Here is a 26,056-nt window from a genome sequence, read left to right on the forward strand (position 1 = left end):
TTATTACATGTAAATGCGCATACTTACAAAACTGTGATCCTCCAGAAATTGCTTAAATTTTATGGAATGTTTAAGGTTGAGCCCAGTTTAAGCAACAAGGACGTAGATCTATGTTTTTTAGAGCTGTCAATAAAGTAACTCTCAGCAGCATCAATATAAGACATGCTCCCTGCCCCGAAAGCTTTAATAAATGTTGTCCCTATTGACATTCTGTTGCGTTGGCAACCACCAAGATCCCACTGCCAACAGACATTCAGTAATAGTCATTGCATAGTGTTAATAAATATCTTTCACTAAACATGAAAGTTTTCTAAATGTCCTAGTTTGCGTGATTAAAATAAGTTATTATGTGTGAGAATCTCTCAAATGTCAAATACTTTTCCACTAAACAGTCGTCTTCTACATTGGTTAGGTTTTTTTTTTTTAACAAACATTTATTAAAACTTATAGTTTGCTTTGGAGGCTGAATTGGAGGACCAGTGTAGGAACCAAAATGATCAGATAGAGATGCTCCAGAAACAGCTCCTAGCATGTCAAAATCAACTCCAAGAACAGGTAGTTAAACATAGCCAGGACCAGGAGACACTCAAAATGGAAATCAGACACCTGAAAGCCCAGCTCTGCTCCAACAAGACCATTCTTCAAGAACCTCTGGAAGAAAAAGAGACCGGAGAACAAGAACAGGAAGAAAAAGAGGACACAGACCTCATGTCTCTTCAGGAGCCTGCGGGAGAAAAGGACACCAGAGGTTAAGAGCCCACCAGAAGTAAAACCACAGAAAAAGAAGAAGCGGAACTGGTGTGAGTAATCACATCTTGACCACTTCTTTGCACCACATTTACATTTGCGTTAGTTCTCCTTAATTGTAGACCTTATTTGCTCCCAATAACAATTCTTTTCTCTACACATACGACCACATTTCTTGGTGAGGAGGAGCTGTGCAGGACCTGGAACAATTGTAAGTTATAGTTATAAAAGAACGATGCAGACAGATTTTTAGTATTGATATATGGAAAAAACAAACAAACCCCAAAGAACCCCCAAAAAAGAGTCTCCTGAAAAAAACAACAACTTTGACTTAATAAGCTAAAATGTCATCATTTGGTTTCAACACATAAATATTACTTTACTATTTTTATTGTTGTTGGTTTTTAAATTTAGCAGGTTTCTTTTATTTTATGGACATCAGCTATGCCATCAACCAACTGAGATACCTGCTATAAAATGAAACCGATTCTATAAACAGTTTGTTTCAGCCACAAATACTGTGAAAACATTTTCACAATACAGCGTTAAATTTGCAGTTAATGAGGGTTACTGAGTTAATGAGAGAGACGGAAGCATACCAGTGTTTACAGGAAATAAGCTCCGCAACGGAGCTGAAGAAGAGTCCGGATTATTGTTCTTACAGTACAATATTAATGATAAAAGTACATTAATGGCAGCATTATTTAATGACTGCGTGAATGCAGCCGATTTTAGTTTTATTGTGGTGAAGAAAACATTTTGGATATGTTATTGTATGAACAATTTCTAGACAAAAACAATTAAAACACTGTAAAAAAAAAATGCTTAAAGATCCAGTGTATTCCTTACTTAGAAATGACCTATCGGATGTGATACTAACACATTATTTACCGATCATCACCATATGATCCTGGCAACTCAACCGTTGTTCCCTCGTTTCATTAAGCATTTCTGCATTATCGCATTTCTGGACTGAATGCGACACTGCAGGCATTCCTTAAACTTTAAGAATCTGTTTTCCACACACACGTTTGGGACACTGCATTTACATATGTAAATAAAACCATTTCGATCAATTCACCTGGAAATACAAACAAAAAAACTATGATTTATAAGTGTGCGGGTGTGCGCATGTGCGAATGTAAACCTTTGATGCGTCACGAGTTCTCTTTGATGCGTCACAAATATGAGAATTCGCTAGGGCACATAAAGGGACCTTAAACTCACCAAAATTGTCAGTGAACTTTTGGCTTAGTTGGATTAGTTGGAAGACAACAAAAACAAGAAACCCTTTACATTATGGAACCATTGGCAAGAGATATATTTGACCGATCACAGCCAGGTCCTGAAACAACAGCCAAGGAAGAGCAGCACCGGCTGTTTGCTTGCATTGTATTGGTCAGAGTCCTGAGTAAATGTAATGCTCTCCAAAGCTGCACTAAAGACGAGCATGCCACCCACACTAAAGTGCTGCTAGACCAGATAATGGAGGGCCTCAGCTTCCCAAAGAGCATAGACATGTCAAAAAATGTCGTCAAACGGATCAGCAGGGCTGTCCTCAGTGACCTTCAAAAGGTACTAACTGCTGAGAAACTGAAAAACACAATTACCACACCAGATCCTGCTGTGGACAGAATAATTGTGAAGGTTTTTCAGTTCTGTATGAACGAAATCCTCGAGCAGATTGCAAGGAGGCCAAGGGGTTTTTGGCGTGATGATGCCTTCAAATTCCTAATTGCTGCTGCTGTATTTATCTGTGCCATTCTTTTGGCGGCATTCCTCATCTGATAACAGAGCGTAACAGCTGCAGATGGAAGTTTACAACACATTTGCGTTAGTTCTCCTTATAATAATGAATAAAATTAATTAAAACAAATGAAAAAAGAATATTGGAAAAAAATACATGTCTCATTGTTTCATATATAAATTTCAAATAACCTACCATTTGATGTCAACATATATTTGTTACATTTGCAGTGCTCATAGTCTTATATTCTTATGACTCTGTTCATTTTATGAGTATATCCTTCTGCCATGCTTCACATATTTACTGCTGCTTGGCTAGCTTTAATCATGCCAGCATGAGCACAGGCAGAAAAAGGTACCAATCAGAGATATCACATGTAGCTTGTGTTTATGTTCAGAGTGACATCTGATTTAAAAGCAGGGAGAAAAGGACACTGAGATGTTCAGATGTTTTCTGACTCTATTTTTTTTTCTTTTGTCATTACTCAAAAGAGCTACTTTTCAACTTTCAAACTTCTGTGTGAATATCAGCTTATTCAACATTTTTAACTTAACATTCAGCAATCATTTTTGAGGCAACAATTTTGCATAGTTTTTTTTTTTTTAAGTTCTACGAACTAATTAGATTTTACAATGCAACAGCTACAGTTGCCCTGGGGAAATCAAGCAAAGGAAACAGGGTCTAGGGTCTGGACTGATTGGTCTAGTGTTTTGTAGAAACGTACTCCATTTCTTTCATCACAGCTGTCCTGTGCCAGATGAGGCAGACATTATGTCAGAAACATCAGGAACCCTGAAGTTCATTCCAGTAATCAAATAGGACCCAGCAGCTCCCTCAGAGGGAAGAATTGTTTTTATTTATTTTTGTTTTCTTTTTTTGTTCTGAGACATGTGAAGCTAGAGACACCAGTAACCATAGTCAGTTGTCTTCCAGGAGCCAGAGCAGGTGACAGTGAGGGAAATTTAAAACTGCTGGCTGAGGGTAAATGTAAATTCAGTAAAATGAAAAAGGCAGTAATGACACCCGGTTACGTCAATCGGAGGTCATGAAAATCAATATTGAATTGGTGTGTAACTTTACCAGAACAATATCGGGCTCTGTAGTTTTCTCTGGTCCCCTCCCCAATTGGACCAGGAGTCACATGTTTAGCCACATGTTCTCCTTATATTTCTGTCTGTCTGAGTGGAGTCCAAATTCAAATTCAAATTCAAATTCAAATTTTATTTGTCACATACACAGTCATACACAGTACAATATGTAGTGAAATGCTTGGACAACTGCTCGTGACCTAAAGAAAACAAAAAAGGAAAAGGCTATGAATAAGATAGGAAATAAATATGAAAAATTAAAAAGGGTAAATTTAACTAGGAAGGAATAAAATATAAATTAAGGTTAAAAATGAAATAACTGTACAACACAAATTAGAATGAAGGGTAAATTTAACTGGGAAAGAATAAGATAAAATATATAAATTAAAGTTGAAAATAAAATAACTGTACAACAAAATACACAATATAGAACTATATAAGAATGTATGAAGAAATATAAATAAATATATACACAATAACAGCAGCTGTACAAGTATTAACCAGAAATGAAGAATGTAGTGACCAGTGTTGTGCAATCCACATTATGTCTTGTGCAGTGCAAATATGCTTAAAGTGATTTAAGTGATGAAGTGAAAACAATGTCCAGAATGTCCAGTGTGTGTGTAAGAACCATATGTGTGGGTCAGTACTGTGTGGTGGTGTGATTGAGAGACCGTATCGCCTGCGGGAAGAAGCTCCTCCTCAGTCTCTCTGTGTTGGTCTTCAGGGAGCGGAATCGCTTTCCTGACCTCAGCAGAGAGAACAGTCTGTTGTTGGGATGGCTGAGGTCCTTCACGATCTTCCTGGCCTTGGTCCAGCACCGCCTGCTGTAGATTGAGTGCAGGTCAGGGAGCTCGGAGCGGATGGTGCGCTCAGCTGACCGCACAACCCTCTGTAGAGCTCGTCTGTCCTGCATGGTGCTGTTCCCGAACCAGGTTAAGATGTTTCCCGCCAGGATGCTCTCTATGGTGCACGAGTAAAAGTTCCTGAGCACCTTGGAGGGCAGTTGGAAGTCTCTCAAGCGTCTGAGGTGGTAGAGACGCTGACGGGCCTTTTTCACCACGGTGTTGATGTGACAGGACCATGACAGGTCCTGCGTGATGTGAACTCCGAGGTATTTGAAGCTGTCCACTCTCTCCACTGGGCACTCGTTGATGACAGGGGTCTGGTAGTTCCTCTCCTGCTTAGTGCTGAAGTCCACTATCAGCTCCTTTGTCTTACTGACGTTTAGGAGGTTGTTCCTCTGGCACCAGTTCTCCAGATTCCTAATCTCCTTCAGGTAGGCCGTCTCGTTGTTATCAGAGATCAGGCCCACCACGATGGTGTCGTCAGCAAACTTGATGATGGTGGTGGAGCTGGTAGTGGCCACACAGTCATATGTGTACAAAGAGTACAGCAGGGGGCTCAGAACACACCCCTGGGGGGCTCCAGTGCTGAGAGTGGTGGAGGTTGAGACATGTCCGCCCATCCTTACTGCCTGTGGTCTGCCAGTTAGGAAGTTGGAGATCCACTGACACAAGGATGAGCTGAGTCCCAGATGCTCCAGCTTGGTGGTGAGTGTGGAGGGAATTATGGTGTTAAATGCAGAGCTGTAGTCTATGAAGAGCAAAAAACAATGTGGGTTTTATCAATAATTGGGAATCCCTTCCCAGACGCCTTAATGCCCACTCACATCCTGGGCCATCTGATCTCAGGAATTCGCATGATAAGGTGGGGCTAGGTTTCACAATGAACTCACCCGAAACTCTGGCTGATTGGGACCCACACCCAGTTTCACACCTTGGCTCAGGCGATTAGAGGATCATCAGGGGGTCCTTTTGTCCCTCTGTGGGGGGATACTCCCACTAGGTTTATATCTGGGACTCTCCACCATTTGACCTCAGAACTGAAGAAGCTTCTCGGATGAGAGGTGAAACGTCTTCAAGTAACTTAAAGAAGTCCAGACGCTTTTCTTTGCAAGCTCCTTTGACTACCATGACCTGGATGACTGAGAACCTTCACAGACATCCAATTGGTAAAGTAAATCTGCTTGGCATCTTTCTTGGCCTTCAGACAACAATTCTGATGGCTAAAGATCCAAGGGGACAGGCAAATAAATAAATAAATAAATAATTGGGAAACTTTCTGGAGGAAACCTGGTCTTGTTAGGAGTTATGGCATCTATCCCACGTTGGATGGAGCAGCTCTCATTTCTACAAATCTGGCCAAATTTATTAAATCCCCCAACATGTGACTATCCAAAGTTAGGACCAGGAAGCAAAGTTGCAGTCTTAAACACCTCTCTGCAGCTTCTCTCCTCCTGTTATCCCCCTAAAAATTCCATCCCTTTAGCAGCTTGCAAACAGGCAAAAAATAAACTAAAAACCACCAAAAAAACAACTTAAACATAAAAAATCACAAAGAAAGAACAATATCCACATCTGCACCAAAGAGTAAAACAGACATTTTATCTGATTTAGTGTTCAGCTCAGATAAAATAATTATTGTGGCTAATTTTAACATTCATGTAGGTGCTAAAAATGACGCCCTCGACACAGCATTTAATCTGTTATTAGACTCAATTGGCTTCTCTCAAAATGTAAAAGAACCCACCCACCACTCTAATCACACTCTAGATCTTGTGGTATATGTGTATATATATATATATATATATATATATATATATATTCTTTAGCACCAGGGAAAAATAGAGCATCAAATCAGAAGTACTTGACTCCCTGGTATAATTCTCAAACACATAGCCATTGCACAGCAGCTTTACACTAACGGACCTGCAAAGTGTTGGACTGATGCCAACACAGACCAGGTCCCTGACAATAAGAAAACAGCAGTTGTTGTGCACAAGCGCTTCACACATGAACTCAAAAACTCTTTGAATAAATGTTTTGTGTCATTAACTGATATTTTCTGGTAATAGAAAAATTGAAAGTTCTGTTTATATTACCATTTCCAAGCACTTCTTTTCACTTATTATGACTCATTTGTTTTACATATAAGATATTGTTTATATTGTTTGCTTCTGTGTTTTGTGTGAATGTACTTCTTTATATCCTTAAACATACAATTACAACCTAATACACCATTTGCTCAAAAATGCGTAAATTATAACTTATCAAATGAATCTGTGCTTAGTACACAACAATTAATGTTAAATATTCTTTTATTCTCCTCAACTCAAACACTATACTAAAATATAATGACAGCGTCCATCTCATCATAAAACAACTAAACAGCTAATACACGAGGACATGAACAAAATAACTCAGAAACTTTCAAATTTGAGCATTTTCATTTCCTTGAAATCAGGTTCCTCTCATGTAAATGTGTTTATATACATTCATTCAAGTGGCTCCCAAGTGTTTTCTTCAAACAGGACACCCAACAAACAATAAATGTCATTTTTAACGATATGTTCACATTTAATAATACCCAGAGTACCTTTAAGTTAGAATCACTGCCTTGTGGTTGTTTTGCCTCAGCCAAACAGTTAAGGTGTGGTTTACATCCATGTCTGTCCACTTATGATACAGTATACACACATAGTCAATTATAGCCACTCACCTTTAATTACTGAATTGCATTTACTTCATCAGTGACGGAGCTGTAATTTGCCATTATTTGAATACATTTGAACTGAAAACATTTGAAGGTCACTTTGTGAAATTCTCAGAGATGTTTTTTCATTATTGTGTAAGCAATCATCAAACAAAAAACGTTTTATCAGTAAATTGCTTAATCGAAACTATTTCAGTGCAGAATAAACTTCAGTTGGTGTATCTTTAAAAAAAATAATTTTCATCTGGTTTTGTGGGATATAAACTACTTCAGATCACCTTTGGATATTTTGGATAGAACTCAGTTTTGTTACACCTGACAGCAGCCCTTTCCACTACTCTCCAAAGCTTTCTGTGAATCATTTTATATTATTTAATTGAATTTGGATCATCTGTACTAATCGTCAACATCATCAGTCTCAAATTTGTTGCAGCTGATCTGTTTAAAGAATTTGGCTGGTTGCCTAGTTAGAAATTAGAGGGTGCATAATAGAGAAAGATATCTATTTTTATTTTTATAAAGATATTTCAACAAAAGTTTCATGCTACAAATTCACAGGATATAAAATGATTGGTGCTCAAAATATCCTGCTGGGAACATTTATAGAGCCCCTGGTTGAGCGACATGAGTAAAGATCTGATATTTTACTTTTTATCTAAACCAACGAGAAAAAATGTGACAAACTCATTTCCCTTATACGAACAGTCAACGGAACAATTCAGCGTGCCCTCAAAACTATACGGACCAGTTTGAGTGTGGGACCTTTCCAGGAAATGCATCTCAGATGTCACCTGTTTGTTGTTTGAACCTGTAACATGGGCTTGTAGTCTGAAGGAGAGTTATGTTTAATTTAAAGTTGCTGCAGAAAAACAAAACGGTGAAATATGGAATCCCTATGCTTGTAAGTAACTTTTATGCGACGATATTTACGGAGACTAAGCAGTTTGAGCTAATATTTGCTAGCAGCTTAGCTGTTTTATGAATACATGACCCCACCGTGGTGCGTGTAAATGACTTCTTTAACCAGTTCACTCCTAATATTGAAGTAAGATCTTGTATCTGGAACTTCATAATAGTATTAGTTGTTTTTTCGTTTTGTCTTAGTTATAGTTAAATTGGGTGTTAAAGCCCATTTTGGGCATTTCCTTTCTTTGCTGTAACGACATTTATCTTTAATCGTGACTGTTTAACAGTATTTCAAACCGAATCCCAGGCTTCTATAGTTAGGTATACAAATGTGAGTCGAAGCATCTTAAAGGTTGTAGTGCTTGGTTTTGTTGACAGTTTTAGGAAGGAAGCTGTATTTGTTCGTCTGGTAGGCATACAGGCCCATACAGTGGACTAAATCATTAAGGTTTTAGATAGTTAGCAATTCTTGTTCTGTTTTGAAAGTCTTGAAAGCTACAGTGACCGCAGCATTTATTTTCTTATTTATTTATATCCACTTTAACGAGAAATACCCAAGTTATACCATAAAGTACTGTGCAAAGGTCTCGAACCATTCCTGGATTCTTTATATTTTGCCTATCCTTCCTCGTAAGTCACATCCTTACGAAATAAGGGAAATAATCGGTCAAGGACATGACAGATGACCTCACAGGTGCATTTCACCCTTCAGATCCATCTACTGTTCACCTCATCATAAATGGTGTCACTGGCTGTCAGGAAGCCACTCTTAAGGAAGGGAAACAGGAGTCATCCTGAAAATCAGTGACAACAGGTCTGTTGCAGTAATGAATAGAAATCTTATCAAATTATTGGTTCAAACTGTCACCAATATGTGCAGAGGACCTCAGGAGACAGGTACAACAATCCGTTAAACATTGTAGAGGTCTGTCATGGTTTGGGACTTCAGTTCAGCCAGTGGTGTTGGAGATCTTCTCAAAAATGATGGAATTATGAACACAGAAAGTTACCATCAGATTTGATCCACCATGAGAAAGCACGTGATCGGCAACAGCTTCATTTTTTCTGCTTTATATACTGTATTTACATGTGTGTTTATTTCAATAAATTGATTGCTGCTATTTACTGATTTACCTAGCAAAATATTACAAAGTGTGGAGTGCTTCCAGACTTTTGCACGGTGCTGTAGATAACCACAATGCTTATGGTTCCATTCTCTTATATTTCTTATTTCAGTTGCTGGTAGTTGGTGGTTCCTTTGGCTTGCGGGAGTTCACACAAATCCGGTATGATTCCCAGAAGATCAGAAAAAGGGTTTGTAGTTTGATTCCTTTTGTATTTTAAGAAGAAGAAAAAGGATTTGGTCGAGGTTTATTCAAAGTCAGTTAATTGTCAGTTACATTTAAACTCCCAGATCTTTATGGTTACATAAACTGTTAAGTGGGAAGACCCCTTCCTATACAATGTAATTAAGTGTACAGTTAGCGGGTAAAATAATTTCTCTCTGTACAATACAGTAGACAGTGTGCAAGTTCTCCACCCAGTGGTTGGAACTGTAATTGCAGCAGATTTCCTCCCAAGTGTAAGGTGTCAAAACAAAACACACTTTGTCTCATTGTTAAGACTCCTGGATTGTTACAGATTAGTACAGTGTGGTCAAGTTTTAAGACATCTGAATTGAATACTTAGTCTACCCATCTTTTCAGACAAGCGGTAGAGTCGGTAGAAGAGCAAGCTGGGAGAACAAGTTCTAATAATACATTAAATGACAACCAATTCATTAAAATGATAAAAGGTTGGGCATTTATTAGAAGGCATTACAGTCTGATAAGCTGGCTGTGAGGGGAAGTAATAGCACAAGTTTTGTGTTATTTTATTTCGACATACGTTGATGCGTGATACCTGGGTGGGAGCCAGATAGCAGGGGCTTCTTTTCTTATTACTGTCCATGTGAAGCAGCACTAGACTGATGATGATGATGATCATCATCATCATCATGGTGGAGGAGGAGGAGGGCATTGGGCCCCTGGCACTGTGCCTGTGCAGCAGCCCCCACACGTATCACTCTCTTCTGATTGGGCCTGCAGCAAAGAGAATCTTGTTCCTCTCTCTCTGACACTGTGGAGTAAATGTTGAACTCTGCTGTGTGTGTGTTTGCATGTATAATTTAATGCATGGCATATCTAAAAAGTTGTATGCTCATGATTAAAACCACTCTTACTGTTTTTAGCTTGCCTGTTATTGGCCAGTTTCATTCTTTTGTTCTCGCAGATAAGTGCTCACTTAAGTCAGTGAAGCCACTCAGAGTAAGTCACTGTGTGATCCAATTTGCATCTTCCCTTCAATGATTTGATTTAGCCTGTTGGCAGAGATGAACCTGAATGCCTTTTTTTTTTATTCCCTGTTCAGATTTTTGTGAACTTTCTTTATTTCTGGCATACCCAGTTTGTACCCAGTTTCAGCTGCTAACACCTCCACAGCAGGTACCTGACTAACTTAGGCAATTAATTCCCTGGTGTCAATGCTCTAGAATATTCTATATATTATTAATAGGCTGTAGTAATGTAGGTCTAATTGTAAATCAATCATGGTGTTATGAAATTCATCAGTCAGCTGTGTAACTGCAGCATTATTGCTGTGAAATATTAGAACTCATTAAAAGTAATGATTCGGAATGGGATTCATTTCAGCCCTATTCTCAGGCAAAATCAATTTGAATTGCAAAGTCCTCATAACTCGACTGGACTCAACTCTCTCTCCGATAACCTTCTTGTGTGTGTGTGTGTGTGTGTGTGTGTGTGTGTGTGTGTGTGTGTGTGTGTGTATATGTAACTGAACTGGGTAATGTTGATGGCAATTCAAGGAGAACAATTTGTACAGTAAAACAGGGTAAATTGGATCCTCCCTCTGGGTTTAGAGAGTTCTACACCGGTGAGACAAAGTGTAGAGTGTTTCTTACTTCTATTTATAGTCACAAGGAAAGTAGTTCACCTCTTCTGCATATGTCATCTTTTAAATAGCATAATACATAATATTTAATAACATTGTGGGAAATGAAATGGTGACCTCATTTGCAAGTTGCAACTATACAAACCTTCTCTTACCTCATTTTAGTACTTTTAATTTCCTCTTAACAAACTATCTACAAATCAGTCATTCAAGCAAGGGGAGCCTTTGCATAATCTCTTTATTTCTTACTGTTGGAATTTAATTCTGTGACGCTGTGACAGCTAAGTAAACATTTTGTTTCCCCTCTTTTTTCCCCCATCCTGCAGTTGGATCCTTCACTGGAGGCTAAAGTGAACATCCAGAGGCAGCCGGTCATACTGGAAGAAGAGTACGAGGTAAGGGGAACAAGGCTGTGAGACTAGCAGTGGAATAGATCAAAGACTCTGACTTGTGTAGTGTGTCTGCAAGAAAGCTGGGAGAGCAAAAATCATGCTTTTAAGTGTCAAAATGCCTCACTGACAGAATTTTTGGTGCATTGTTAAAAATTTTAAGTACCAGGTTAATTTACAGGAAAGATTGACAAGATAGTGAAACCTGCTGTGATGTATGGTTCGGAGAAAGTGGCACAGACAAAAAAGACAGGAGCTGGAGGTGTGGCAGAGGAAGAGATGCAGAAAGTGAAGATTTGGATGTGGACAAGATTGAAAATTAGTACATCGGAGGGACAGCACAGATTGAGTGGCTTGGAGACAACGCTGAGATGGTTTGAGGATGGTGGATGTATTAGACAAAAATGTTAAATATGGAGCTCAATAAGGCAAGAGGAGAGTTTTTGTGACAGAGGAGGATGTTAGCATAGGATGAGATGGGGGCAGATGATCCTCTTTTATATTTTTTTGTTTGTTTTTTCATTCAAGGCATCTTGGAGTTTAACTCTGCCTCTTGTGGGTTTTTTGCTTTGCAGAAGCTAAAGGAGATGAATTTGGACGAATGGAAGAACATCCGTGGCCCTCGTCCCTGGGAGGACTCCAGGGAGTACCAGGAGCAGCAGCGCAGGAAGCTGAGCAATAAAGACTGAGACTGGAGGACATCAGGCTGAGCAGGCACACACACAAATACACACCGGGAACATTACAAGAATGAACTGTGGAGAGACCTGAGATTCAGTTATGGTAGTCTCTGCAGCTTCAGGGCCTGGACTCTTTTGTCTTTGCTTGTGCAGGAATTCAGACTTGGGGAATATACATTAATAGGCGATAATGGTTTCTTCTGGTTGTAACATGTTCACAGCTATTAGTCAGACTGATGTATCATCAGGACCATTTCTGCGTTCACAGATAAATTCATGTGGTGTCCAATATTAAGTAATATTATTATTAATATATATTTATATAGATATAATGCAGTCATAAAACACATGCTGTCTCCATTGTTTTCAGCACGTGGAGCAGAGTAGGCTTCACACCTGAATACGTGGTGGTGCAGAGTCAAGCGGTGTTTTCTGATTTGCTGGGAAGTTGATAGACAATGACTTTATCATCATTTTTTTACACCCAAAATACCAGCATTGTGATTGGCTCAAGCTGTCCATTACTACTATTATTATGCCATAGAAGCAAAACTGGTGTTATAATAAAAAAAAAAGTTGATACTTATAATTTAATGCACAAATATAAATCAGGTGTCACCTGTCTCAGCCAGCAGGTGGCCCATCTGTGTCCTGCTGCATCTTCCACAAAGAAAGGATTATATATCCATGTATGATTTACATGACTCAATAAATTATTGTTGTTTATCCACAGTGTTGCCTTCACTTTCATTTTGTTTTTGACAAAAGCTGGTGGATGTGGTGGGTCTTTGTTTACAATGGTATTGCATTGATTTACCAGTTGGAAGCATAAAGGAATAAATAAGAGAACAGTCCAGCCTTTCCTCAGGCTTTATACTTCTCGACAGTAATCTGTTTTTCTGACAGTTATTACTTTGCACTGCAGTGGATTTATTGTGCTTATAATAGAAATAGTATTACCTTTTTGCTTTTTTGGTCCTAAAAACAAAAGAACATGATAGTTTCTGTATGCAACAATGGCCCTAGATTCGTACGTTTAGGTAATGTGTGGGTGAGTGACAGATAATGCATGTGCTGCCTCATCTCATTCAGCTGTGAAATGAGATGTAATGAATATTCTTCAGGTGCATGAAAATGTCTTGGGATACATTTTCCGCAATCCCTTTTTTACGTTCCTGACTTTTGAGCTGTTTTAATACAGAGTGTTCTTGGGCTCAAGAAACAAACAGCAGATCATATGTGAGGGTTATTTTTCCCATGCACAGGTTGTACAAAAATACATCTTGCTCAGAGTGCTGTTTTGTCATAGGCTGTTTGAATGTGTGGCAAAGCGCCATGAAGTAGCAATCGCCTCTTATCCGCCAAACACCTCTGAATAACAAAGCGGAGTAATCAAGTGTTTATAACAGGATTAGCGGATCACATCAAAGCTCTTGCGTCAGGCGGAGGGTTGATAAAAATGTCTGGTGTTTTGCGAAGAGGCTTCTAAAATTAGAATAGCCACATGTTGGTGCATTTGTAATCTTAGAGGTGAATCACACACTCGTGCTGGATGCTCCACCGGGTGGCTCCAGGGCTGTTTTTGATTAGATGAATACTGTCTAGAAATAAGAACTACAGCGAGGATGCTGCTGTTTCTTTGGGACAGAAAAGATATTGAGTTTGATGATGCTCATTAAGCTTGGCCTCAATATACTGAGGGGTTAGCTGTGGTGGTGGAAAAAAATATTATTTTCTTTATTAAATAACAGGAACATTTGAAAATGTGATACAATAAAAAGTGACACATTCAAAGTCTAAGTAAAAGAAGCACTACAATCAGACTAACAAACAAATCAAACAGTTGTGGTAGAAAGGGAACTGGCAGTGTGTTTTTTCGTGATGCGGAAAAGTATTCCATCAATTTTGACAAGATCATCAACATCACTGGATGAAATGCAGCCAAAAACCCTAAAACATTCATGAAAAAGCAGCCAGTGTCCAAAGAAAAACTTTGAAAGACGTTAAGAGAACCTAGAAAACTATTACTCATGATCATTTTTTCCAAAAATAACGAAATATAAAATTAAAAATCTGGCTCCTAGAAAGCAAAGATATAAAGAAATGGGGGTAGCTCAAGATTTTTCCGTGGACATGATAAATATTTGTCAGCATGAACGTGGTTGATATTAACATGGTAACAAATGGATCACAGCATGATAGTATTAGCAGTTAGCTTCCTCACAGATGTCCTTTCATCACTGCAGACTTTTGGCGTCGGTCTCCTAAACACAGATTGCACCGTGTCCTGGAAAAAAAACAACAAAAAAAAAGAAACAAAAAGAAACAAGATTCTTGGACGAAGTGTAACACATGTCTAGGAAAGTGGGCCCTTCTCTTGCTAGCAAGGAAATCTCTAGAAGACAAAATGATGTGTGAAATTAGGTGAGGTGGCTTTGCTTTCAGCTAAACATCCCACTCATTTAGCCGTTTCTTTATTTCCTCCACACTGTCCTACTTCACTGTACATTATATGGAAGTTATTTAGCTCAGTGTTTGGTGAACCGTGTAACCTTGTTAATTGTGTACGGCTCTACAGCCTCGCAGCTTTTCCACAGAGCCTACTTCAAGTGAGTCACGTGAAGAAGACTTAAGAGCGCTGAAGCAAAAGACATGTTACAGCTCTACAGTTCTACGATGAGGAGATATAGCGGGGGTGTAGTCATCAGAGGCCAAAATAGGTCAGCCTGGAAGGGCTTGCTATCGTAAGTGAGCTGCCAAGATGTGTTATGAGATGGAGCCCATATTTGAAAAACATACGCCCATTCACATGCACATCAATTTTTTATTAGAGAATGCAAGAAAATGCAATTAAATGCAATTAAATATTAAGTGGACAAGGCTAAACAAGGGGGAAATGAAATTCAATATTTACCGTGTTGTTTGATGAGAACTAATGAAGTTTGAGAAACAAGAATTGTGGAGTCGGTTGAGATTCTGGGCAATGTGACAACTGGGGCTCTCAAAATAATCTTGAGCATCTTCCAGTGGCCCTATTCAGCTCTGGGGCCCCTCCATCAGTCGATTCCCCCTTTAATTAGCAGCCCTGCAAGTCTGGTTTTTAATCTGCCAAATCATCACAACTCTGATGTGGAAACTCTGCAGAAAAAGCGTTCTGCTCACAGTCCTTTTGGCCCTTGATGAATGAAAAATTCCCTCTCCGCAGATTCACTCACACATTCCCCAGATGATGATTAATTACCACTGGTATTATCTCATGAGAAGACATTTTTCACAAGGATTGCAGACATGACTATTCACTTCAGTGAGAGAAATGCAGAATATAATATCTCATTTGTCATCATCGGGTGAATTCTCACACCAGACTGAAATCACAACGTTTTGATATTTGTTACTTAATGCTAATCAGTGACAGCTTAACCAGCAGACTGTCACTTATATAGGGAATGGTAGTTTGATTAAAAATCATCACCAGAAAATTTAAAAGAAATACTGTGTCACTTTGATGACACAAAGTAAACACTGGAGAATTGATTCTTTCCAGGAACTGTATTTAATGTGATCTTTGACGTTAGCATCAATGCTGTTGTTTTAAAGCTGCAATAAGCAGAAAGTTTGAAATCTTTAAGTCACAGAGACTGATGTTCGGATTTTTGATGAATTTGCTTTTTAGAGAACTCGATGTACAGGCATGGTTTAAAAAAAAAAAAAAAGAAAAAAAAAAAAAAAAGAATGTATGCCCACTATGTCCAGATTTGACATATCTGGACATAATAAAAAAATATCTAGTTCTCACCAGGTGTTAATATCTCAATATTATAAACAACAACAACACATATTACAGAGTGTTGTTATTTAGTTTAAAAAAAAGCCAAGTACACACCATGATCCACTTTTAGCAGCAATAACTTGCAGTAATAACTTTCTGTTTGATTTTATCACTCTCACATCAATGTGGAGGAATTTTGCTTTGCTCTTGTTATTTCAATTCATTGAGATTTGCAGAAATTTGTTCATGCAAAACAAACAAAGAACTGCACACATCTGTATTGCACTCATTTGATTTCGGCACCATTTTCTCTGCAATAAGTTCAAAAAGGCCAGTTTAGTTAGTACTTGTGGAAACCCCTCCTGCATGCCTATGTCCTTTTTAGTAGGGTAGTCACTCGCTAACTGTCTATTGTCCTCTGTATTATAATTGACTGAGGATTTGAATATTCTTCCTGGCTGGGGGCAAAATAATTAACATCATGGAAGAATAACTTGTGCATATCATCACAGATACAAGGCTTTCACTGTAATATATCAATATAGAGTTATATATTTTAAAGAAACATTGATTTTTCTGTCTAAATTCAGTCATCTATCAGTTAAAATGTTAATAACTCAATTATTAAACTTAAACTTAAACTTTGTTTCATGATGATGCCTGGTATTAGACTCCAGTCAGTATCAGTTTGTAGTTTCAGGATTTTCTATGTTTTATCTGTGAAATTTTATACATTAAAGGAAAATAACAGAGTTTTATCAAATATGAAAATGGTCTTTAGTTAGGGAGAGCCTTCATCACCCTTCTGAGTCTCAGAGAGATGCAGAAAATAGAGACTTTTACTACCTGGAGGAGGGGGAAGAGAGGAGGAAAAGTGAGTCGAGAAATGGCCCTTGTGCTTATTTTATTTAGGCCCGCTTTCTCTCTTTTTCTTTCATTTCTATAAATAGACAGACGCTTGGCAGCTGAGGGGGTAGTCCACGCAGAACAAATGCACCCCCTGGCTGTTTCACTTCATTCGCCACATAATGAGCCAGACGGAACACGCACAGATCGCCGCCGTCACTTCCACTCTCCCCGCGACCGAGGCAGGGGCCACAAGTTGCCATGGAGATGTGGCTGTGGGGCACAGGGGCCCGGGCAATGTGACGCTAAGTCCCTCAGTCGAACTGACCTCTCCGCCTTGATCTGTGTCTCATCCGGTCTTCCTTCATATCGCCATCCCGTACTTTTGATGCTCCACCCTCCATCCTGTCCTTCTGTCTTTCATTCAGCACCATAAGGCACAAGGGAGACGAGTAGATGAATGTGGAGTCCAGTGTCCTACACTCGTCTTCTGTGCACCGTCCCTCTGATGTAATGGAGTCGGTGCGGGTATCCCTCACTCACCCATCTTCCCCTGCAAATATATTCCGGACCAGTGAACCACTGAATGCTCAGCTCCAATAGCTGCAGCTGCGGAGGTGGCACTCTTCATAGACAGGCTACACTATGTGAGCAAATACTGAAGTAAAAGTGCATTTATCATATATTTGGGAAAGCTTAGTGGTTCCTCTCTATCTGCACTCAGTACAAATTTATGGACTGTCAGGTTTTTATTTGAGGAGAGGATTTATTGGTGCACAGTGGTAAAGCTTTTATTGCATTATAGAAAAAATAACCAGCTCGTCCTCTCAATTTGATTATGTGCATCCCCACCTAATCAAGCCAAAGCATGTATGTCTGGATGATGGGATAAAGGTGATGGTGTTTGGCTAGATGCCACAAAAAGAAGAAAATATTTCTAGTGCAGTGGAGGTGTGAGCTGTTCTACTATATTAGGATTTTTCCTTCTGGGACTACAACATTGTGAGTATATTTATATGGCAAACATTCAAACATTTGAGCAAATTCTTGCAGCACATTTTGTACAGCAATCTACTGTTATTTGTAAGCATAGATGCGGAATAAAAATGCTGGTCGCCCTATGGTGTGATTTGTTCCCATTTCTTGAGCTGAATATATGAGAAATGCCAAAGATAACACTTTGCTGGGCATAAAATAGATTTTTGTTTTGTCCCAGACAGCCATTAGCTGAAAACTCGGCATATCTCAGCAGGGTCCAGGGAACTAGAAGGACAAAGAAAAAGTGCCAGGCCTAAAAATTATCTACAGCAGATGAACTATGTCTTAAAGTCACGTCCTTAAGAAAAACAAAACAATCAAACAAAACTGACAAAGGACATAGGAGAGGTTGATCTTCCCCATTGGTTGATCCATCTACTGTTCACCGAAGCCTCATCTGAATCCTGGACCTCAGAGGTCTCAGTGGATGGTGGTAGCTCTCAAGAAACCAAGTGTGGAGAAAAAGCTGAGGTGTGCCAAATTACACAAGAACTTGACTGAAAATCTCAGACAGCAGGTCTTATGGAGTGATGAATCCAAATTCTAAATTTTTTGTTCAAGTCATCGTCATGCACGAAGGAGGTCAAAATTGATGGAATTATGAACACAGAATAGTACAATCAGATTTTAATCCACCATGCAATACTATCTGAAATGAACTAACTGTCAACTGACCTAATTTTTTCATGGGGAATGATCCCAAACAAACTGCCAACGCAGTAAAAGCATGCCTGGATAGAAAAAACTCACGGTAGAAGACGACCAGTCCTTGATTGGACTTCTTCAGAATTAGATGATAGATCTTCTTCTGATACATCCTGGGTGGTGGTAGTGTGTGTCAGCTCATCTCAAGGATAGAAGGGGCTACCAGATGTGGTCACAGGTTTCTCATGACATTACAAATGCTACAATCAAATGTCTACATGGTAGATAACACTAAAACTAATGTATAATGCCAGACAGCCATTTAGCTAAGCAGTGAAAACCAAATGACCCTTCAGCCTAGCCATATTTTGATTTAAATCACGCTCCATGCATCTTTTAAGTCTTCAGAGTGACTGCCATCCCTGCGATCCTGATGCAAGGTGACTCTCTACCTTTCTTGTTTCACAGGTTCACCGTTCATTACCACCTATTGTAAGTGGACGTCGCCTAGGGGGTGATGTTGATGTTAACTTTCCTGATGACCGCTCCCTCCTGTTTCTCTCTCTGGCCGCTCCCACAGTGCCTTTGCCTGGGTGGGCAAAGTTGTTGCATCTCAATCCTACAAATTATCAGCAAGTGCCGAGTGCAGCACAGAGAGAGAGTGAAATTACGAATCAGAAAATGCAAGTGCAGCACTATTCTCTCCTGCTATGCTGTTTTATTCCCCACTGCTGCTGGTGCTCCTGCGTGGTGTGGCATGCCGTTGTCAAGCTTCTTGTGGTAAAACAGTGAAGAGAGAAATTAGCAAGGAGGAGCTGGAGAAAAGTTGCCTTATTCTGAGAATCAATGTCAGCAGTTAGTTTTCAGAGCTAAGACCATCAAGCCACCCTCCCCCTTGTAAGTGCTGCTCCTCTCAGTGGGTAGCACAAGCAGGCCTGGTGTATAATCCATTAATCATCACTAAATGCATTGAGGACTTTGATGAGAGGGGCAAGAGCAGGCATTGAATTCCAATCATGTGATGCATGCTGGGTGCAGGTACACTTAAGCACCACCAGTATGTCCAGTGTATTCTCAGCCTCCACCCTTTTTCCTGCAGATAAGAAAACTTCATTAAAAATCCAACTGTAGTCTCCATACTAATTACAGCATTGCATGTAGAGGAGTGGAGGATGGGGGAGTGCTAGTGGTTTGGACTACCTGGACAGATTGGCTCATCATAGCACCCCTCCCCCTCTTTACCTCCGCACTCCTCACACACAGACGCACGCACACAAAAACACAGTCTGTCCATTTGGGGAGTGATTGTTTTTGAATCTCAGACTTGAATTCAACAAGCATGGAAATCTGAAGAGGCTAATGAGATTCTGTACCACAGTGCCGGACTATGTAATTAAAATCGGATCCAATTGATTTTTCCTGCTTTGCATACAGGCTCCGTCCCAACAGAGAGGGACTCTGCATGCTGCAGTAAGAGTCTATCCGTGTTGTTTCTAGACAGGGGAATAATTATTCATTATTGATTAACTGCTAATTATTTTAAAAGACTTAAATACCGGAATTAATTTTACATACAGTTTGGTTTGCTCTGGGAGTTTAAGGATTTTTCCCCCTCCCTCACAGTGCCTCAGGCCTGTATGATGCTATAATTAGAGGTGGTGGTGGTGTCAACATCCTCCTGCTTTGCTCCCGTCTCTGGGGCTTCGTCTGTCTCGTCAGCAGGGTGATTGTGCTGCATCAAGGACTGTGTGCCCAGCGAAGCTCTTATTGACTAGTAATGCATATAACTGGAGATAGAGATCATCGGGTTGTGCAATGCAACTAAACAATGGGCACAACAACACAGAAGAGCTGATGAGAGATCATTGAGAATGTGTTCAGCAGGACCACCAAGTGATCCCTTGTCGATGGTAACCATATTCAAATAACTTGAATGAGTTTCCTTTTATGAAAGAATTATACGTATTAGTACTCATTTTTGATGTTATATGTTTTAATATTTCTAATTCCTTGGTGATTTGATACATTTATAAACACATGCATCCAATATAAGTACAAACATGATATAAAAGCTTTTTTTGCCCTGTTGTTTTGTTACTTATAGTTAAATTACACCTTTTGTGCCCTGACACATTCAGTATGTTTTCATGTACTCCATCTGATTTTCTCAAGATCATTAATAGAATATATCCTATTCTAATGTTACACCTCTAAAGGCAGCCTTTATCCCTAATGCTGATACTAATTAGGGTGGTAAATGGAAGTGGAATAGTAATTATATTATACTATTTTCTACTCTTACTGAGCACTCAAAGTGCTTTCTGCTTAGTGAATGACCTGCTCTGCCTCCTGAGCCACAGCCACCTGATATAATTTGTATGTTGACAACTTGTGTGATTGATTGTACCGCTGCCTGATGACAATATAATGCATCAAATGTGGGTTTAACTAGCAGGAACGACAGATTGTGGCGCCCTCAATTTATTGCTTATTTTTCAGGGACTTCTGTATTATAAACGTCCAACAAAGACTCTTATGAAAAAGCTTCTGTCGCCTGATATGAAACATAATAAATAACAACAAGAAGCACCATGTCGTCACTGAACATGCAGTTCATCCAATGGCCACTTGAGGCTTGTTTTTTATAGATACCCATGCTAAAACGCCAACAAGAATTAAGAAGACAGCAGACAGCTTCAAAAAAGTATTGTATTTTAAATCTCACACGTTTTATTTGTGTTAATGAATATTTGCCACTTCGAACACAGGTGTCTTTAGGCAACAGATGGCTGCTAAACTGAGTCACTGAATTGGACCTCTTGACAGAGATTAAGTTGTTGGTTACTTTTGGAGCAAATTTTAATGTCATTATTTCACAAATCATAATTAACTGTACTAAGGGAGCTCGAGGAGGTGGTCAGGAAGAAGGAGGTCTTGACATCTCTGCGTAAACTGCTGCCTCCATGACCCGGACTTAGATAGTTGGTAGAAGATGGATTGATGTCCACCACTCCAAGTCCACCTCTGAGTGACTCCAAAACAACAGAATGAAGGTTTTGAAGTGGCCTGGTCAAAGTCTGGAATATATCATATTGAGATGCTTTGGAATGACCTTAGAAAGCCTGTAATACTAGAGAGGCCCTCCAGTGTGGCTGATTTAAAACAATTATGGAATAATTGTTATTTAATAGTAATAATAATAATAATAATAATAATAGTAATAATAATAATAATAATAATAATAATAATAATAGTGGGCCAAAATTCCTCCACAGCAGTATGAAAGAGTCTGTGTCAGTTACAGAAAACACTTGATTGCCGTCTTGCTGCCATGGCTCTAACGAATGGTTCTAACTGCCTGGTAAGGACACCTGTCACTCAACACAGATATCTGACTGACTCAGTCCTTCTGGTGGAAGAGTTATAAAACTAATTCCCCTCACCCCACAACTTTTCTGAATGATGTAGAGGTAGCCATTTTTAACATGATAATCCAGGAGGATTGACTCCCTTTTGCAGGCAGCCTCTAGTGGCACCTAGGGGAACTGCCATTTTTGTCACTTGCCCTGCTTGGATTCAGCTGTAGCTTCTACTAACCAAGCTGGGAAGCATTGGCTGATAACTTCGTCTTTGAGATCAGCCATCATGACATAACAAAGTAAGTTAAGAGTTTGTGTGAGTAAAACACGTGTGCTGATGTGTTGGGCCTTTAATGTTTGCTGGTATTTTAAGTTGGCTCTTTAAGTGCATGCCTACAGCCATTGTAGGTTATATAATAATGCTCATAAGATGGAAAGAAATTGTTAAGATTAGTCCATCGTATCATATACACGTATCCAGCGTATCCGCGCGTTATTTCTGTAGGAATACCAAATAATAATAATAATAATAATAATAATAATAATTAGTATCTGTGGGATGTAGCCAGCCAGAGTAATTTTCATCTCGCTTCTGTGGCATATTGTATTTGCTAGAGTTAACAAATGGTCTAAAGAACTAATAAAAAGAAAAACAAACAGGAAAAAACAGCAATCAGTTTTTGTGTCAAAACCTTTGTGATTTCCTACCTCTCGATTATCCCCTTCCTCTCATTCTTAGCAGCAGCGGACTGTGGGTCTGGAAGAGATTCACGGTTTGTGTTGCAGGTTTCTTCTCTCAGCTGATGGTGACGTAGTTGCGCGCCTAACCGAGTCTGTCTGTGTGACTTTTAGAAATGGGGGGCGGAGGGCTGTAGGGCGCAACCATTTCACACCATCGTCGCGTGAGAGTGGTTCTAATATTGACAACTATACAAATTTTTTAAATATTACTCACGCGAGGACGGCACGCTCGTCTCCAGCTTTTACTGCAAGCTGCAGAAACTGACTTTGAGGGGAGCGCACAGGAGACACACCGCGGTCATTCCGATGGTGCGCCAAGTCCAGCAGAGAGCCCTGGCAACTCAGAGAGCTGGATGCACAGCTGAGCTTTCCATGAACACACGATGTCACATCTGTAGCGAAGACAGCAGGCGGGGAGCTTTACGCCAGTGTCTCTAACAGCTACATCACAGATTTCTTGCGCTACCGCAGCCGAGAGAGGAGGAGGAGAGCGCTGATTCACGGCTTGCAGGAGGAGGGAGAGCCGTGCGGACAGGCTAAGAGGATCCATCTCCACCAAGGCTGCAACCTTAAAATACTGACCACCCCCCTCCTCCTCCTCCCTTGTCACTGACAGCTTTGCGACCCGGTCAATCCGTCAGACGGGGAGGATCTGGGCAGGAGGGCGCCAAGGCAGAAGAAGACCAAAGGCGATCACCTCTGACCAGTTTGATCCAATCGCCAATCTCGAGCAGGCTGGAGACCGAGACAGCGGCATCACTGTGGGATTTTGGTCCGAGGAGCACGTTAGACTAAAGAGATCCAAACAGCGAGGTTATTTTGAGACTGTTGGCAGGCTGATCTGCGCGGTAAAACAATAATAAAGGGGGCGGACAGGAGCTATTTCGCAGTCGCTAAACTCCCCGGAATACAAATCCAGGTAGGTTACAATGAATAAGGCATGATTCAAACTCGCAGGTATGTCTATAGAACCTAGTCTTCGTGACATGGAGGGCAACTTGGTATGCAGAAGACAGAATTTTAAATATAATATGCTGCTGAACACGAATCACATTACATGCGTTTTAAGATGCAAAAACAGGCGATAGCTGGATGCGGTCTGTCACTCCGGAGCGCTTCATTCTGCCCAGGCTTTAACCTGTCTGTCCGCTCACACTGCTCCTCGTGATTGTGCAGATATGATCCATTGCAACGGACTGAAATGGATTCGTGATACACTCTAATGGGTGTGCCATTAAAATAATTGGCGTCTGGCAACGCAACTGAAGGATACCGGTTGTTACAGCTTGCCGAGCTCATCATTGCTGGTGATTGGCTGAACACCTGGACTTCCAGTTTCACGTATGTGCTTTTATGTTTACGTTTATATCCCGGATTCTCCTGTACGCTGTGTCTCAATTGGGAGTTAATATCTGAAGACGAGTGTCTCCTAGACATGTGCAGCCCAGGCCTGCATGCACACTATAAGTTAAACTGCGGGCCTATAGTCTCTCCAGCAGGGATTCCCCCCTCAGGTAGTACTGACACTGGTACGGAGAGCGAAACGGCCTTCTGATGATTAATCAGCAACAGCTGCGGCTCCCTGTCTGCTGAGTCCATGTTTCACGGATCTCAGATAGCCTCCTTAAACAAGACCCCTCTTCCCAAAATAGAGAAAGAGCAACTGTCTCGTCCATAATGCTATCTGCATCTGTCAGGACATATAGAAGGGGGTGCACAGTGATTACTATATGATGCACATGATAAGAAAATGTGCATTTCTCTGTTAAACCCCGCATGGTATACTTGGATACTTTTTAAAAACTGTTTTATAATCCACAAATTGTTTACTAAAAAACGGATTTGACATCTAAGAAAAAGCTCAAAATAAAACTAACAAATATATTCTGTTCAATTTAAGGAAAGCAACAAATTGACATTTTTAGAAGCTTTAACAAGAAGAACAAAAAACACTGAAATGATGATTTTGTGCAACACTGGCCTGTGTGCTGATTAACTGGAGGCTCCCCATTGATAATAAATATCTGTAACACTTTCAGTTCATGTTTTAGACAACTTTTGCTAAAGGTTGTTGCTAAAAGTTGACAGGACTGCCTAATCTTGGCAAAATGAAATCAATTTTATGCTATGCTGTTGTTGTCCTTTGATAGTAGTCTCTGTTTGGTTTTCAGGCCTGTAGGTTTCAGCTTAAAATCTCCTCAAAATGAAGCCAACAATCTGTTTGCATTTAATCTGCAGTAGCAACCATAGTATGACTCAATATTTGTTGTTAATTATCTAGATTAGTGCCTCGTCTATTAAATGTGTTTGGCATATGTAGATCAGACGTTTGGATTTTTCACCATCAAGTTCAATTATATACATACACAAAGAACTCTGCATATTCAGAATATCACTTGAACTTCATTTTCTTGAAGTAAAAAGTGTTTCAAAGTTGTGTGAATGGAGTTGAAATGTTTTCACTCTTAACTGTTTGTGGTTGAAGAGTTCACTGTTGGATTTAATTGGAAAACGTCAAATCTGATCTTTAGCCTTAATTTAGAAATGTCACTTGTGATGTGGTTCCTATGCTAATGTCCAGCATATGTTAATAACTTGGTCTTATCTGTTCATTTTTAGCACATTTCCGGGAGTTGCTGAACGGCCTCGATTAAATGCCCCTGCATTCACAATGCAAAATACAATCCTTAAAACAGTAATTAGTATGCAAATTGTTCTGTGTAGCTCCTAATTTAGGGGTCACGGTTCTAATGGTGATGCACGTAGAGTAATGGGATGGTTAAATCTCCACTGCTTAACAGCCCCCGAATGCAATTTGTGTGAAGATAGAAAATCAATATTTCAAAAACAAAATCCTCGCGGGGTCATACACCTGAACAGTCTCTCTGAGTGCTTAATGTAATTACTGTAATGAACTTTACTTTATTCCTTAAGATTATGTACTTTTGTGTCTTCGGTTAGTCAGTCAGTGAGTCAATCAATCAGCTCCTCGCTTTTAGGGCTGCAAATGCGAGGAAGGAATTTTTACATGCATAAGGAATGACTGTGCCCTTAAAACGGCAAAATCTACAGCTTAGAAAAGTACAAGTGTTTATTATTTGTCTTTTGGGAGGCATGAAAATGAGCACGACTATGGTTTACAGCTGAAGTATTTCTTCCGAGCATGATTTTATTCAGCTTGTGAAATTTATAAGTCTAATGGGATAAGACAGGAGGCAGTTACCAAGCAATTGACTCTCTGTGTCCAGTGTCACTGTATGGCATTATATCTTTAAACCCTCTCTGTCAGCCTGGTAGTTTGCTCTTGGATTCGTGGGTATTTGGCTTGTTTGCCATTTTGTTTTACCTCTGTTTATCCAAGGCAGAGTGACTGAACACATTTGAGTGTTTTTCATCACTCCCCTTCCACACACATTACACTTGGAGGCACAAGAGTGCCGCTGCCTCAATTAAAGCTGCAGGAAATGACAGCAAAGTGTTAAAATCATAGGGGATCACAGCTCATTGGAAGCAGCTAGAATCAATAATTTTATATTAACTGCAATGAATGAAAGGCGTCATTTGTAGCAATAAATCAACAGCAAATTATCAGTTAAC

General features: G+C 39.7%; 2 protein-coding genes and 1 long non-coding RNA gene across 5 annotated transcripts in view; 2 read left to right on the forward strand and 1 right to left on the reverse strand.

Annotated features, from left to right (window-relative positions):
- Positions 1 to 7,878: 7,878 nt before the first annotated feature.
- Positions 7,879 to 12,793, forward strand: cox16 (cytochrome c oxidase assembly factor COX16). Its single transcript, XM_085257702.1, has 4 exons — positions 7,879 to 8,038; positions 9,280 to 9,357; positions 11,319 to 11,387; positions 11,957 to 12,793. The coding sequence occupies exons 1-4, from the start codon at positions 7,979 to 7,981 to the stop codon at positions 12,068 to 12,070; spliced, it is 321 nt and encodes a 106-aa protein (XP_085113828.1). The 5' UTR covers positions 7,879 to 7,978; the 3' UTR covers positions 12,071 to 12,793.
- Positions 12,794 to 13,776: 983 nt separating this feature from the next.
- LOC146552016 (uncharacterized) lies at positions 13,777 to 23,292 on the reverse strand. Its single transcript, XR_014890002.1, has 2 exons — positions 22,427 to 23,292; positions 13,777 to 19,452 (listed from the first exon to the last, which is right to left on the reverse strand). It is a non-coding gene; the product is annotated as an uncharacterized LOC146552016 (long non-coding RNA).
- Positions 22,550 to 26,056, forward strand: part of slc8a3 (solute carrier family 8 member 3) — a 130,542-nt gene continuing 127,035 nt past the window's right edge. For all 3 annotated transcript variants that reach the window (XM_085257699.1, XM_085257700.1, XM_085257701.1), the window contains exon 1: positions 22,550 to 23,378. The gene's annotated coding sequence lies outside the window, so the exon portion shown is untranslated. The remainder of the gene's footprint in view (positions 23,379 to 26,056) is intronic.

Source organism: Mchenga conophoros, linkage group LG19 (assembly GCF_057382185.1).
Source record: "Mchenga conophoros isolate Kocher_MC1m ecotype Shallow Benthic linkage group LG19, M_conophoros_male_GT1.1, whole genome shotgun sequence".
Taxonomy (NCBI): domain Eukaryota; kingdom Metazoa; phylum Chordata; class Actinopteri; order Cichliformes; family Cichlidae; genus Mchenga; species Mchenga conophoros.

Coding starts and splice junctions, on each gene's coding strand:
- cox16 (XM_085257702.1), top strand. CDS start 7,979: ATGTTTAATTTAAAGTTGCTGCAGAAAAACAAAACGGTGAAATATGGA. Junction 8,039..9,279: donor AATATGGAATCCCTATGCTT/GTAAGTAACTTT, acceptor TTCTTATTTCAG/TTGCTGGTAGTTGGTGGTTC. Junction 9,358..11,318: donor CCCAGAAGATCAGAAAAAGG/GTTTGTAGTTTG, acceptor CCCATCCTGCAG/TTGGATCCTTCACTGGAGGC.